The sequence below is a fragment of the Cydia fagiglandana genome, chromosome 12, assembly GCF_963556715.1.
Source record: "Cydia fagiglandana chromosome 12, ilCydFagi1.1, whole genome shotgun sequence".
Classification (NCBI taxonomy): Eukaryota; Metazoa; Arthropoda; class Insecta; order Lepidoptera; family Tortricidae; genus Cydia; species Cydia fagiglandana.
The window spans coordinates 18,861,390-18,877,748 of record NC_085943.1 but is presented as its reverse complement, the minus strand read 5'-3'; the positions used below and the strand labels follow the sequence as shown (position 1 = coordinate 18,877,748).

General features: G+C 37.8%; 1 protein-coding gene across 1 annotated transcript; it reads right to left on the bottom strand.

Moving 5' to 3' along the window:
- Window positions 1-12,880: 12,880 nt before the first annotated feature.
- Window positions 12,881-15,200, bottom strand: LOC134669694 (solute carrier family 25 member 3-like). Its single transcript, XM_063527373.1, has 2 exons — window positions 14,930-15,200; window positions 12,881-13,765 (listed from the first exon to the last, which is right to left on the bottom strand). The coding sequence occupies exons 1-2, from the start codon at window positions 15,068-15,070 to the stop codon at window positions 12,965-12,967; spliced, it is 942 nt and encodes a 313-aa protein (XP_063383443.1). The 5' UTR covers window positions 15,071-15,200; the 3' UTR covers window positions 12,881-12,964.
- Between the last annotated feature and the right edge of the window lie 1,159 nt (window positions 15,201-16,359).

Here is a 16,359-nt window from a genome sequence, read left to right as displayed (position 1 = left end):
CTATCAGAAAAAAAATACATGTCCAACAAATATATTACATATATTACAAACAGGAAAATAAACAGTTATTTTTATCTCCTGAAAAGTAGCTTAAAAATACATGGCGATTTTTTTATTCGCACCGACGATAAGGCATTTAATGAGAGAATAATTATAGGTTCTTATACTATCACAAATAAGGTGTTTCAATACGTACCCCTATTACCTGCTCGAAACGTATATGACAAGCTCCCATCTTGTTATTTGACTGTAGCTGTAATCTGGTAGGTACAGCTGTTATTCGTGGTAGAGAAAACAACCCATAATTAATTTTTAAAGGACTAATTAGGTTATAAACGTTTGAAATCCGATTGGTATTCGGGACTTTCTAAGCTAAAAACTAATATTTAGACGTAGAATGTATGAAATTATCTCAGAATAGGTCTATCGCGTATGATTTATGACATATAGTCCTCTGGAGGATCGAGTGGCTTGGCTTATCGGATTTTTACATCAGTACAGGCCGAAAAAGTTCCCATTGCTTGCCAAAAGACGTACGAGACGTACAACGCTTTGTAATCCAGGGTATACATCCACTAGACTAGTGCGTGGTCAAGAAAAATAATTCACCGTAAAAATAATATCCTAGCCTGGCGCACCAAAGCTCGGCGAGTGATAATGACATTCCATACATAGAGATAATGTTTATTGTACATCACAATTAGAAGTGCATGCAAAGTATGTAAGCAAAGACTGTAACCAAAGTACGCGAAGAACGCGCCCGAGATCCTGTTAGGTATGTATTGTGGGACGTGTGCGACTGTGCGCTATGTCCTGCCACAGGGCCGGATTAACCCTAAGTCAAAGTAGGCAACTGCCTAGGGGCCCCGCCTCGGCTAGGGGGCCCCGGCTCGTCTAGGGGGCCCCGGCGGCTCACCGTGCACCAAATAAAATTTTCTTCCATAGGGTCCTAATTCATGAGTAATTTTTTAATTCTTATAATGAGTATACTTTGTTATTGTTTTTTTCGATCCATTCTTTAAATTAATGAAATACCTACTGTAATAAAATTGAAGCAATACGTTACAGTTTACGGGGCGTACTCTGCGTACCTGTTGTAAAGTTGTAATAATAGAGATTTTCAGGAAAAATAGTTAATTTTTTTTCGAACAACCAACAACTTTTAGGTTAGTTCGACTCAGAATCACGAGGACTATTGATTAAAACAAAGAAAAAGAAAGAAGACGAACGTGTCCCCAGTTTTTCATAGGAATGCTCGACCTTTAGCCTCACTTTTTACCTCAATTTACCATTGGTTTGTGTTCCACATCTCCTCTACTTCAGCTTAGCCAAGCCTCAAGCCTCGCTGCGCCAAGCTTGGCCTGCAGCGCTTTTTAATACAATAGACATTGGTTCGTGTCTGTGCTCAACTAAGTATATATCCTGAAACCTGATGAAGCACGGCTTCGCATGAAAGCTCGCCTCACTGGGGAGTTCGGACTTTTAGGCCCTGATGAAGATCGATACCCGGCCTTTTAACACGTTTTCACAATTTGTGAAAAAAATTTCGCGCTCGCTGCGCTCGCGTTTATTTTTGGTTCTTTAGTTGTATCATCGACATGTTAGCTTGACTGGTGAATGAATAGAGTTAGACCAAAGTATGCAATGATTTTGATAGCATACGCAGTGCAAGTATTATTTATACGTCATAATTTCATAGAAGTTTTGACGTTTAAAATAACACTTGCACTGCGAGTGTTACAGCCTTATCTTGGTCTAACTCTAGTAATTTAAGTGATTTTAACATAACATCACTATGATATGGATATGGATTCTAATCATGTGGCTCGGCGTTTGATCTTATGGTCGGACAATCGCTGTTCAGCCTCGCAAAATATTAACTATTGCGAAAATCAACTTTGCGGCACTATAGTTGAGCTTAGCTTTCCTCGCTTTAAATTTGCCAATAGAGGTAGATAGGAAAGTGACGCTGAAGCTCACATCTTTGGTATTCCACTGGAAATTGACCTTAAGCCTAACTGGCTCTCCCCACACTTGACGCGACGCGGAATCGGCCAAAACTGATAGAATAAGCTTTAAGTCCACGCAATAAGAGCGAAAAAGACATCGTTCGATTAAGATCGGCTTGGCCGACGCTGAAGATTGAAATTAAAAACGCAAATTTATTTCCCTGTACTGAATATGCTGTGTGCAGAATTGACTGTGGGGGCCCCAAGCCTCGTACTGCCTAGGGGCCCCGACATGCTTAATCCGGCCCTGTCCTGCCATCTCTTCTCCGCGTCCACCTCTCTCCACATCCCATCTGAAAATTTATAAAATACTTCTCTACGCGTACTCGCATCGTTCACCGTCCTCGCACTGCTCCGCAGCTTACCACAACTGTAGACACGAGATTTGTAGCAAATGTACGTCATCTTAAAACATACAAGTGCCCTAAACTAAGTCTCATTCGTTATTCAATACCTACCATAGAAGCTTCAAACTGCATACCGGGTGTGGCCTGTACCACGAGCAAATAATTAAAACATAGATTGTACTCCTCAAACGGTGACTTTTGTTAAACAACTTTAAAAAATTATGAAGTATATAGACTCCATATTTTTCATACAAAATAAATATTATCTTCAATGGACGCCATCGCCACGCCACATCATTGTGATTGACGTTGCTTGTCACGCCTTAAACATAACAAAATTCGCAATACAATGCGTCTTAGAATAAACATTAAAGTGTATTAAAAATCAAACCACAAGTTATTTTTAAAAGTTGCTAAACAAATGTTGGTCAGTATGAGGAGTACAGCCTACAGTTAAATTTTTTGCTCGTATTACAGCCCACACCCGGTATAAACCCAATTGCATGGCCACTTTATAAATAAATGTATTCATAGTGTGTTCATGCATTTTTGCAGCTCACTGTACTAAAAACAGCTACTGGTTTTAGTTTCACTGAGCATTCGGCTCGCGCGGGCTCGGCAACCGATGGGTAACACCCCAGCAAATCCCAAATTCCCGCTCTGCCTACTGCGGCGCACGTCCCGTCGCGTTACTGTTTTATATTTCGCTCTATTTGCTTTGATTTTTGTGAATTATAGTTTTTATTATCTTAGCCCAAATTATCGGGAATTTTTGCTCTAGGTACAGTAAAAAACATCACCTAATTAGGATTGTTCATTTTTTTTAGACCCCCATTTTTATTTTATTTTCTGAAAATATAGGTTAATTTAAGATACCAATTTGAATGATTTAGTTATTCGTGGCTCGGTTGAATATTTATAATTTATTGAAAATATGAGATACGACTTCTCGTAAATTACATGTCGTCGGCTGATTAGGATAATGCACAAGCAACAACAAGCATTAAAAAAATAGTTGTCATTGTCAATTGATTGTAATGTCACCTGTCGACAATGTCAGTGTCACGAGTTTTTATAAATAACAATCGTCTGGAATGGAAAACTCGTTTATTTTGAATCATTAATTTCAAAATACCTACGCTATAAATTTGAGAAAGCTGATTCCAGAAATCTGCCTAAGTTATATAATATAACTTAGTGTTATTGGAGTATGTATCCATATAGCATCCAACTCCAACCATAACTTGGCTGAAATCAAGGGAGCAAAAATACAAATGTAAGTTACCTACATCATATATATTTTAACTGATTCGATTTGTAAGAAGATTGGATTCATAAAATCGTTACAAGCGTCCATTGCTAAAGGTAACTTAGCACCCAGTGGGTGCTTTCTGCCGGCTTGTCACCATTGTTTGGATATTGTACTACATACTTATACTACTATATTAGGAACATGCCAATTTTGCTAATTTTATCCTATTATTTCAGGTCATCGTGATTCCTATTTAGATACAGCTGTGATATATGTAACTGCACTTGGGCCCAGAACAAAGTTGAGCATTTTATATTGAAACGAACGTCATATTAATTATTGATCGTCGTAATACTTTACGACCGTAAATAATGCCTGGGAACAGAGTAAATAACAAACCATACACTTCTCTTCTGGATGGTCAACAAGAAGCCATCATTGTCAGATGCTCGTGCAGAACATGATAAACATACATTTAATGTAAAGTTACTATTTTTTTTTGGAAACATATATAACATATTTCCCAAATTAATAAAAAAGTAGGTAAACAAAAACATGTTTTATTATTCACAACTCTTTATTAAGTCTTGTCCACCATGATATCAGCAGCTTGAACTGCAACATGTACCTGGAAATTAGAAATTATATCTTTTTAAAGCAGTTTCAGGCTGAATTTTGAGTATGGCTATGTATTCTTGTATATTCCTTCTTTCCAGTAGGCACCATCTCTGTTTAACGGTTTGCCTTTAGATACTCTGGCTACATTACCACAGAAAATAAATAGATACCACGACCCTACCAATAAAGTGAGCTTTTAAATACTTAATTGTAGTAAATTAATATTAATTTTATACTTACATCAACGTGATTCTCACAGCAATACTGTGTGTAACACGGGAAGTAGGTAGGTATTCCAAGTTTAATTCACGGCACCATCTTTCACGTCGTAGGTCTTCGTGGATTCGAACTATTATTTTTGTGAATCATTCCCACACATAGGAACAAGGTTTTTGATATATTATTAAGCAATGAAATTTACTGTTTAGGTATTAGTTATAAATCAAATTGTAACAAACAAGCGCAGCGGTTTAACTGAAAAATTTTGTTATGACAATCGATGACAATGATAACTTTGACAATACGTGAGTGACGGATTTATTTACTACGGTTCGATAACTTTTATTATGCAATGACTTTACATTCAGCCCGACAGAAGGTCAAACTAAGGTCATAAGGATATTTGTTGAAATATCTTCAATCCTCAATTATTATATCGCAGCAAATGTCGGAAACTGTTTAAAAACCTTATATCTCGAAATGGTTTTCGAAAGAGAACATTTGAAAAAAAATGAACAATCCTAATTATTGTTAGAGTCTGTGCGGAAAGAGAAGAGTCGTGGGATTTGAGGGCGCGCCAGTGCTATTTTATGGTTTTTGCTATGCTGACAACACTGGTCACGTGATTATAGTACGACACTAAAGGTCATGATACTTGAATCCCTTTTGTTCCGGTTTTTTACCACGGCTTACTAAACGGAGCCTGGTGGTGGTGTCGGCTCGTCAACTCAATCCTCTGATTTAGCGCAGGCACTAGTTTTCTTTTTAAAACACACTTGTTTTTATGTCTCAGATACTAAAAAGTGACTGCGATTGACAAAACTGCTAAAACTAGTTAAGAATCTGCCCAATACAACTGTAATTTTAGTACCAAACAAGATAGAGTCTCATTTATGTACTGCCTAATCTGTGCATTCCAACAGTTATTTAAACCGGGTAGATCGGGTAGAAATTGGGCAATAGAACTGTAATTTTATCTGGGATATATTTCACCCATTGTAAACTTGACTTGTAATGTATGTGTATGTATATGTGTACATTATTAATAATAAATATGAATATGAATAAAAATAGTGCATAAGTAGGTAGGCCTTATTGGGATATGTCCGGTTCTCTCATCTCACGATATTACGCCGTCAATCACGATACGGAAAGTCACTGCTAAATATGAAATAAAATTTCGTAACTACAAATAAAGAAATATTTTATTAGAAAAAGTTTCATTCTTTGTAATCGAAGTCTGAATTAAAATATTCAATGTCACTTATGTTTGAGCTAGCTTCAGAACAACCAGGGACACTCATAGAACTATCTTCATCTGAACTGGATGTGCTTGAATCCGGCACGTAGATTACGAATTCTTGCATATCACCTACTTAGCGGTCTTTTATTCGAGATACCGTAGGTACTTTTACACAATCCTGAAAAAGAAATTACATATAAATATGCATAAAATGGCAAGTATCAAGACTATTTGTCGGTTATTTTAAAGATCATGAATGACCTGCATATTAATGAAAATTAATATATTTTGAATGAATATACTTACCGATTATGTACCGGAGACAAGTTACTTAGGGGGTTTATTAAATAGGTAATTATTTAATATTAAATACAACATCAATACCCGCGAATAGCGGAAACACGTTCCGCGATTTTTTGTAAGTCGATAGTCGGCTTTTAGCCGTTTTCTTCCCGCTGACAAAACCGAACAATGTTAAATATAATTTTCCTTGTGGTTTTATGTACGGTTTTATCGTGTTTTGAAAATATTTTATACATAAAACTTGCGGTTTTTGTTAATAAAAATATACATTGACAGAAGTTTGTTTACTTTTTACAAGACAGGTGTCAAAGGTTTGATTGCCATATAAAATTTAAAATGTTAGTTCCCGTTTCTGCCACGACTCTTCTCTTTCCGCACAGACTCTACCTTGTAGGTACACCTATGTACCTACTTACAATGTGTAGGTACTTATAAGTATGTTTCAAACACGAATGGTACGGTGACAGGTGTCAACTCCACACAATTTATAAGTTATAATTATAACCTTAAAACGCCAAATCTCCCAAAATTGTTCTCATTATTTTACAAATAGGACCATTTCATGTTTGTAAATCTCAATACAATTATGCGAGATTGACGATTTAAGGTTACCTATAAATTGCATTGAGATGACACATGTCAGCCCACCCATCGGTGTGGTACTATACAGCCCGACCACGGATGATTTTATTATTTCTTTTGCGGTACATATTCATGAAAAGAAATGTACTTATGTTTTTAAAAAATGTACTCGCACGGTTTTGGCATAGCGACATACAGGTCGTGGTCGTGCTGGGTAGATACTGCCTGGCACGACCACACTATATTTATGGTTAATTTAATGTCAAATGAATACAAAACAAATGTACTCAAATTGTACTATCTACAAGCACATCAAAATGTGACAGTCATACTGCAAAAATCGCTGTCATGATTAAAAAAGGTGAACCTAATGCCTGATTTAGACGGCGCGCGAACTCGCATGCGACTTTCATTACGGTTTTGATCGGCTGGTTGAAATAACAAATACAACGCTGCGCGTCGCAGTGCGGCGTAAACGCCATCGACAATAATAGTGTAGTAAACGAAGCAAGTTGTTGTATGGAGACCCATGCATTAATTTCTCAGTCGATGAAATTTTGCTTGGTAATTGTATAGTGTGAGCCGAAACTAACATATAAATATCCAAAAAAAAAACACTCCTAAGTTAGGTATTTATACGTAAAAATACAAATCTGTTTATATATTGAACCGAGTAATTCCTCCGTCCAAAAATATTTTACCAAATAAGTTAGTTGTATCAGTATGTGATACTAGAAAAAAATCTAAAACTTTTGTCAAACATGAGAATATTTTTTTTACGATAATTCCTTTTTTGGCGCTCATTTTCATCGGAAAATTGCTCTGCCATTTTTTCCTTCTTAGATGATCTTAGAATATAATTTGGCGTAGTGGGTAAGAAAATCCAAACAAAAATGCATACCCAAGTTTATGTATTTTAGAACCATAAAAAACTGAGAGTGGAAAATTTCTCAGCCTGATTTCTTTTTAAATATATACTAAGTAGTCACGTATATACTTAAATCCAAAATATCCAAAAGAACTGTCATCCCTTGTACACCCCGCTCCCTATACACTGCTCCCGATATGTTTAGTTTTGAATACGCTCGTTATTTTTTTGGATGTTTTTATAGTTGAATGGAAAGAAAACTGTGAACTTAATTCAATAAATAAAATGGATAGAGAAATTTTCCACAGCGAGTAAAAAGGCAATTTCTGAGAAAAAGTATAGTTACATGGTAATTTTTTTAGATTTTCAATTTGTATGTATAAATCGGCAATAAAATAGCATTCCAGTGAAAAAATTAGAGTGAGCAATTTTCCGGTCCAAGCCACGCCAAAAAATTATATTTTGTTAATATTGGTATTTCTGCGGGGATTTTTTTTTGATATTTCATATATTGTTGCAATACGTTACATGAACATGTCCGGAGGAGAAAGTTTCAACGGAGCAATTTTCCGTAAAAAGATATTAACGATTTAAGACTTTAGGTATTTCCTTAAATACTATTATTATTATTCTTTGGAAATTTATACAATACTTTTTATTTATTAATACTTTATCATACTGTAAAGCTTTTTCTGGCTGAGGAATTACTGCGGGGTCCACTACCTTTATTTACTACACTATAAGGTCCCTTTACATTGATGATCCCACATTTAGACATAATGCGCGCGCGAACTCTCATGAGATTTTAGTTATTTCAACCAACCGATCAAAACCCGCAATGTAATGAAAGTCGCACGCGAGTTCGCGCGCCGTCTAAATCAGGCATTAGGTTCACCTTTTTTAATCATGACAGCGATTTTTGCAGTATGACTGTCAAATTTTGATGTGCTTGTAGATAGTACAATTTGAGTACATTTGTTTTGTATTCATTTGACATTAAATTAACCATAATATAGTGTGGTCGTGCCAGGCAGTATCTACACAGCACGACCACGACCTGGGGGCCGATTTTTGAATTTCGATCACTCGATTTCGTCACTCGAAAATCGGTGGAAAACGGCGAAAACCTAATTTTTTAAATACGGACGCTCGATATTTGAAATCTAGTGGTATTGGCCACTCGATTTCAATTCTATTAGTAGAATTTAAACGCCTAGTAGTGGAGATATCATTTAACAAAATACACGAAATCGAGTGGTCGAATTTCAAAAATCGGCCCCCTGTATGTCGCTATGCCAAAACCGTGCGAGTACATTTTTTAAAAACATAAGTACATAAAAGTACATTTCTTTTCATGAATATGTACCGCAAAAGAAATAATAAAATCATCCGTGGACGTGCTGTATAGTACCACACCACCCATCGTGTTTGAAAAATATACCTAATACCTATTGGTATTCTCTATCTATGATGATTTGCTGAAATAAGAGGGTTTCTGTTTTAGTAGGTTGTAACTTTATTAGCCCTTCAAGTGGCAGGCCGCCGGCTCGCGGTCGATTATGTTAATTCTTGGAATTTGACTAATTCATACAAAATTTAAATTTCAACTACTGAAAAGTGCCGTATGTCACTTGAAGGATTAGATGCCTAGTTATTCCTTTAATTTTTGCAACCCGCTGACCTATATGCAATAATATTTCCGGAAACTCTTTACTTTGCCCCAACTACCCTATAAAAACCAGTTATTATTCATTCCACTGATTCCGTTTAGTCACTTTTATTAGTGGACCGTAGTAAAACCCGGAGAACAAACTAAACTAGGCTATAAAATACGCTTTTTGTCAAACCTATAAAGCAAAATATCGTAAACAGTAGATGATTTCAGTTTATGCTAAACGGGCTGTGGTGTTTGGTTGATCCCGCCACTTATAAACATTGTCCGGACGAGGACCCATTACCCGGGTGTACCCGGGTATAGCCCGAGGCGAGCAGCGATGTATTCCCAATGGTTTTACGAGCAAGGGGGGTTGAGATGGTGACCATGACGGTTATCTCAATATCTATAGAATCTGCTTATTTCTATGACTATTGCAGGAATGTTATCTTTACTTAATTGTTATTAAGAAATCCCTTAACGGCATAAGTTCGCCTTTGTACATATTTACTGAATTCTCTTTGTGTTATGTACTTGTTTTGTGCATAAAGTGTTTACTACTACTACACTACTTAATTATTATTATATATAAAATGTTAATTCTTCTTTAGACCTAAGTCTACAGAAGACTTCAAAAGAACTTAAACATCAACTGGATATTTAGAGTTGAACAACTGAATCTAACTTCAAAGAATTCCAGAAACTCGAGTCTTTACTAAAATATTACTAGTCAGAGAGCGCTCTACTAGAGGTATATTACACCTGTACTACTTAAGGTCCGAGTGCTCATAGTAAAAGTGCAATAAAAATTACAACAGAGTATCATCAAGGGCATTAGCAGTTCGATCGAACACTGGAATGTTTACAGTGATTTGAAAACAAACGAAGATCGTTAAAGTTGGATTATCATCAGCATATCAGCAGCATCAGCGCCTGGGCTCGTGCACTGCAAGCGATTGCAATCAACCGGGTCACTTTAACCGGGCCGGTTAAATCTCGTAAGACGCCCAGTGTTGGGGCGAATCCCTATATTATCGTTATTGCTTCCCGAAGGACCGTCTATTGCGAGTAGTATGTTTTTGTGTTCGTATTTTTCAATATCGCACCGATGTCAACTGCTTTTTACGCGATATTTTGAAAATTAATGTAAGTATCGGTTATAAAGGCTGTTTTTTTAACTCTTGGCCATATAGTGGAATTATCACGAAATTATGATTTAATGCCAGTTTAAGGCGATTTACGTATTAAAGGCGAATTTAGGGAACATTATTTTGGTTCCAAAATGAAAATTTTCTTAAAATTTCCTATTATCTTCTTTAAATTTTTGAGGAGTTTGCCTAATTTTTTTATTTCTGCGCGACGACAACAACCAGTGTGTCGTAATTTGTGGATTTTTGTGTAGGTATGTCACTGTGTGAGCTGAACCCGTGAGCCGAGCGCGTGCTTTTGGTATGGTGCGGCCTTAAAAGCTTAAAACAGACTATTTGTAGCACTCTCAGAGTTTCTAGAACTTGGAATGTCTTACAAAGTATAAAGTAGGATTCGCAAGATAGCGTAATTATATTAAAAGAGCTGCTAGCGACCCGGCTGAGTTCATCGGATCTACAATTTAATTGTTACTAAGGATGAAGTTAGAACATTTTCTAAGGTGCCTTAGTTTTATAAAGGCGTCTTTTCCGCATTCCCTAATAGCCAGTTCTATTGTGATTTAGACAGTTTCTCTATCCCCATGCGAGATTTTGAATTGATTTGCATCAAACTATACAATACGTGCTCGGTTTTATTAATCAATAGCAAAATAGAGAACTCATGAGCAAAGAGAGTTTAGACTTTTAGAAGAATATTGTCAAAGTACCTAAATTATGTAGTCAGTACATTCACAGCCATCTTTCGACGTACATGATTAAAACTTTTATAACTCCATTTAACTTTAATCCTTATTTTTTCACTAAATTTGTTAAATGTCAAAAAGTATCGCCGTCTACTTGAGGATAGGCCAAAGGTATGGTGCCATTTTTTCGAGCGATGGCGCCCCATACCTTTGGCCTATAGTCGCACCAATAAAAGTCTGCAGCGGATTTGATAGCCCACGCAGCGTAAGTGTTATTTATACGTCATAATTTCAACGTGTTAAAATTATTCGGTATCCCCATGTGACACCGTGTAACTTGAGATGAGTAAATAAAACAGATTTAACAAAATTAGGTTAAGATCTTTATTTATTCCCTAACCTAAAAAATAATAACATTATAATTTAAACATGAGACCTCCATTGAGGAGAGTCTTTTCAAAAGAGCTTATTTCTCTATGCACATACACCATACAAAAATAAGGGGTGTCATATTAACCGATCTGCAGAGTATTCCTACTTTGATGAATAAAAATACATTCTTGGTCAGCAACGTAAGGTAAGCATGTACCTATTTCTAAACCGGTTCGCAATTAATGTCATACTGAACTGCTCTAAATTGATTTGGTTAGCAAATTAATTATTTGAGCAGCAATACGCGACCCACCATCAGTGTGTAAGCGAATTATTTATTTTTGGATTACAATTTAAGTAATCCGCAAAATTGGTTAGCTGAATTGATTATCAAATGTCAGCCAACCCTTTGCGGATCAGTTATTTTTTAAACAAAATTCTTGTAGCAGTAGGTTTCTGTAAAGGTCGCAGTTTTAACCTAACTTAACCCACTTTTCTAGTAGCAGTTGGTTTTTTGTTGAGGTTGCAGTTATAACCTAACCTAACCCACTTTTATATAAAGGTCGCAGTTCTAACGTAACCTAACCCACCTTTCTAGTAGGAGTTGGTGCCAAACAAGTAATTATCGAACGATTGGCTGCTCGTATGGACTGATATCGCTCCGCTTGTAACTCTGCCGATTTTTTCAATCAAACGTAACCCACCTTAATTATATCGGATAACCATTCCTTTAATATGCATACCTCTTAACTAAACTGCCTATGCCTGAAGACATGTTTTTTCTGCCAAACGATTTTTAAATTTTGCTGACCAATTAATAATTTTGCAGCTCAGCTATTTAGGTGTTAAGATGTTGACCGTTTGTGAATTATTTGCTGAACATGAGTTGTAATTCGATTTTTCTTTATTGCTTGCAGTAAAATATTTGTATGCTGCCCAAATGATTAAATGGCTATTTTTACAAGCTTTTATTTAGTTTCACCTGACCGTTGTCTGTCTGTCTGTCTGTAATCAAATCTTGCAAGTTAAATTTGATCCACTTCCCGGTTTCCGATTGAGCTGAAATTTTGCATACATACGTAAGTCGGGTGACAATGCAATATTATGGTGTCATCGAGCTGATCTGATGATGGAGACCGGAGGTGGCTATAGAAACTCTGTGATAAAACAACGAAACCTACCTAATTGTGTTTGGGGTTTTTAGAATTGTCTCGATGAGTATTAGTTGCCTGTGGAAAAAAAAGTACAGTCGGCGATAAAAGCTTGTACCAAAAATGAAATTTTTGCCAAAAACTTGTTTGTTGATCAGTTTTAAAATCGGCTGATCATTTAATTACTTCTAAAAAAGCCCTTTTGAAAAGACACTCCTCCATTTATATTTGCAAATAATATTATATTACACTCGCCAGTCACAAATATCTGAGCACGCCTCTATTTTCAATGCGTTAGAGTGCGTGTTCAGATATTTCTGAGGGTGACCGTACATAATAGACTAAAAGCAGAAAAGTGACAAACATCAAAAATAAAAGCAGGTCACCAGTAATTATCATCAAACTTAAAAAAAATGTATACTGTGCATATGCGTACCCCCATTCAAGATTTATCACTTCGTATTTGAACAGAAGAAAAACACAATATTTATATCGCTCCGTAAGCGAACGATTTGCTATTTTTTTAACTTCTTCCTCAACGACTCAGGCATGGGCCCAGGTGCGGGGCGGGGCATCTGGTTGTAGACTTTGTACGCGTCGTAGATGAACCACTGTAGCCCCGTGAGAGTGCCTATCATTATGATACGTGCCGTCAGGCCTCGCCAGATACCAAACATACCAACTTCTGACAGTATACTACCCATACTCGAGCTCGGGTCCTTGTTCATTTTTGATACCAGCGTATCTGCCGGGTGGGAGACTATCGCGCACAGCACCCCAGCGATGTAGCCAGCGGCAAACGTTACGAGAAGCTGCTCGCCCTTTGTACACTGCTCCCTCGGTTTCGGTACAACATTCGCATACAGATATTCCACCGTCTTCTCGAACGACGAGAACTTCATCATTGTGTATGGCACTTGCCGACCCCACAGCGGCACAAGCCCTTTAAAGAACACTCCAAGGCCTTCAGTCGACAGCATATGCGGCATAGCCTTTCGCATTTGTGAAGTGTAGCCGGGCGTAGTCTGCATGCGGACTTTGGTCGCTTCGAAAGGGCAGAGCGCGATATCGGCGATCATTTCGGCGCTTGCAGCCGCGGCCAGATATACTCCGGTCCTGTACAAGTAAGCGTTTTCCTCCCCCACTATTTCACTGTATTTGTATTTGAAGTATTCATATCCCCCGAATTTAAATGCTCCCTGGGCGCTATATCCCAATAGAGTGGGTGCCCAACCCTTGACGAGGTTCGCTGCGCCGCCTTCTTTATAAGACACACCAAAGCCCTTGAAGATGGATTTATACTTGCCGGGGTCCACCTAAGAACAATCACAGAAATTATTTGCAACTTCAGAAGGAATATTTTCTAAGATTAAGATTCGGGGTTCTATTCCCAATTCTCTTATCACTCTTATCAGGGTGCTCTTACCTACCTGCAGATTTATAGATTGGCCTTTATGGAAACTTTAGGTGCCTAGTTATACTGACCCCCATGAAAATAACGTAGGTATACGCCTAAATAATTATAGTAGCAGCATAGAGGCAAATCGCGGCAACAATTCCTATGTCAATCGTGGCGGGCATCCGTGGTTTAAATGATTCAACGCGTAGGCACAGGGCGGACACGCCATACATCGAAAATCATTTGCGTTTATATGTGTGCACGGCACGTCTGTACACGCGTCATTGTGTGAGTAAGTGGCTTAGGGCTGACTCGTGCGGCGCGCGGCGGGGAAGGCGAAGCCGAGGTTTGCCGAGGCCGGCCGAAGGACACGACGAGCGGCCCGCTGCGTTGCATAATTCGACCGAAATACGTAAAAAACAAAATATAGGTTTATGTTTAACAAAATATAGGTTTATGTTTTATTACGCTCCAATTGTTGAATTGGCTTTGTCAGTTTATAGTCCTGCACGTACTTGGACTTTCAACACGCCATTATTAAATGTACCTTACTGTTGATGCCTATTGATTATTTTATATAACATACTTACATAATTATTTCTTAAATTCTTAAAATTGAATTAAAAATCAAACGCGAATGTCCCGCGACCAACAAGTTCTTTTTTGTGAAAAGAGTGTTAAACTAAAAATAAAACCTTTACGAGGAATATCTGTGTAGAAGATCTAGTTACCTTAGGTACTTAGCCTTATTTACTGATACATATTTCGTCTCTTTGGAAAACTATATTATTATTCATTTCTACAATAAGTAGGTATGCGTACTACCCGTACATCGCACAATACACCGGCATTTTGAACGTTGCGTCATCGCGTCGCGGCGTCGCTAGCCGAACTGAGCGTACGTCAGGAGTCCGTCAGAACTCAGTCGCGGGGCGAGGTAATCCGAGTCGGGGCGGGGCGGTGCGTGTCCGTTCTGTATGATAATATTATTACTTATTCTGTGGCGTAGGTACATGGTGTGCTCTCGGCGAGGAGCTCTCGCCGAGAGTGTACAGCCGGCATTAAAACCATCCGACTTTACCTGAAGCCGGCACTTGACCAAATCCAGCGGGGTGACGAACGTGTGCGTAGAGCCGCAGCATATTGCGCCGCCGCCCGCGCACAGGGCGAAGTATTTGTTACTGTTGAGCTCACACGAGAACTCTTCCTTTGGAGGAGCCATCTTGGAAAACTATTTATTCGTCTAAAACTATTATTTTGTAGCCATTTGGTCCGGAATTAGTTGTGTTGCTCATGACTTTTGAATGACAGATTTGTTTTTCTTGACGAGTGATCATTTTATTGACGTTTGACGTAATGAACGATGGAACTCTTTTGATTTTTTCTGTAAAGGTAGTAAAGGACTTCAAGAAGTAATAGGGAGTATTACTAAAATGTTCTGCCTCCAGAGTGCAGCACTAGCACCCATCGTAAACCATAGAGACTTATACACACTGTCTGCCCGATTCAAACTTTAAGACACGTCAATTAATAGATCTAGAAACGATATGACATGACATGTTTTTTTTTTAATCAATGTAAATAATTTACTTGTGTGTCGTTGGCGTAATACGTGTCGCCATTCAATTTTAGATTAAGACAGGTCCCCACAGAAAACCAGCGCCACGGTCTGCCGCGGCATCATGCTGAGTGGGGATCCTATTTTAGCGTCCTAATCTGTTTTATGTCTGCATACTTTTCTTTTTTTTACATGTACTATGTTGTGACGTTAAAATAAATGTATTTCTTTCTTTCTTCTTCTTTCTTTCTATATGGATTAGATGTGTCAGTGTGAAGTGTTCTTCAAACAAAAACGTCACATTTGTTACTGACATATCTAATCCATATCATTTCTAGATATATTAATTGACGTATCTTAAAGTTCGAATCGGGCCGTGTGCTTTTACGAGTAAACTGTTTTTTGATAAGTTTTCACAGACAACAAAATATGACATTGATACATCAAGGCGGTTTGTTTACAAAGGGCCTGCCGGCAAACACAAAAATCGAAACTCAGCTACATCTACCTCTTTATCGCTCGAATATGCAAGAGTGATAGAGAGGTTAGATAACAAAATTTCGATTTTCTTGTTTGGCGGCAGAGCCCAGATTGTGATGGATTGTGGTGTGGCGCCCCCTACGCAGAGTTTTGCGTAATATTCCATATTGCCTGGTGCAATTCTTTTTGTCAATCACTTTATTATTATTTTACGTTTTCAAGCACCACTTGCACCATCCCACTAACCCGGGGTTAACCGGTTGAACCTGGAGTTACCATGGTTACCACTACAATTTGACACTGGGTTAACGGTTTAACCGCTTACCCCGGGTTAGTGTTATGGTGCAAGTGGGCCTAAAAGACTGAAGCTAAGCTTGAAACAATATCTTTTGTCGGGACCTTCAAATAGAGTCATCCTGGAAGTTTACTGTCATGAGTCAAAACTAATTTTGGCTTTGGCTTTATTAAACTGT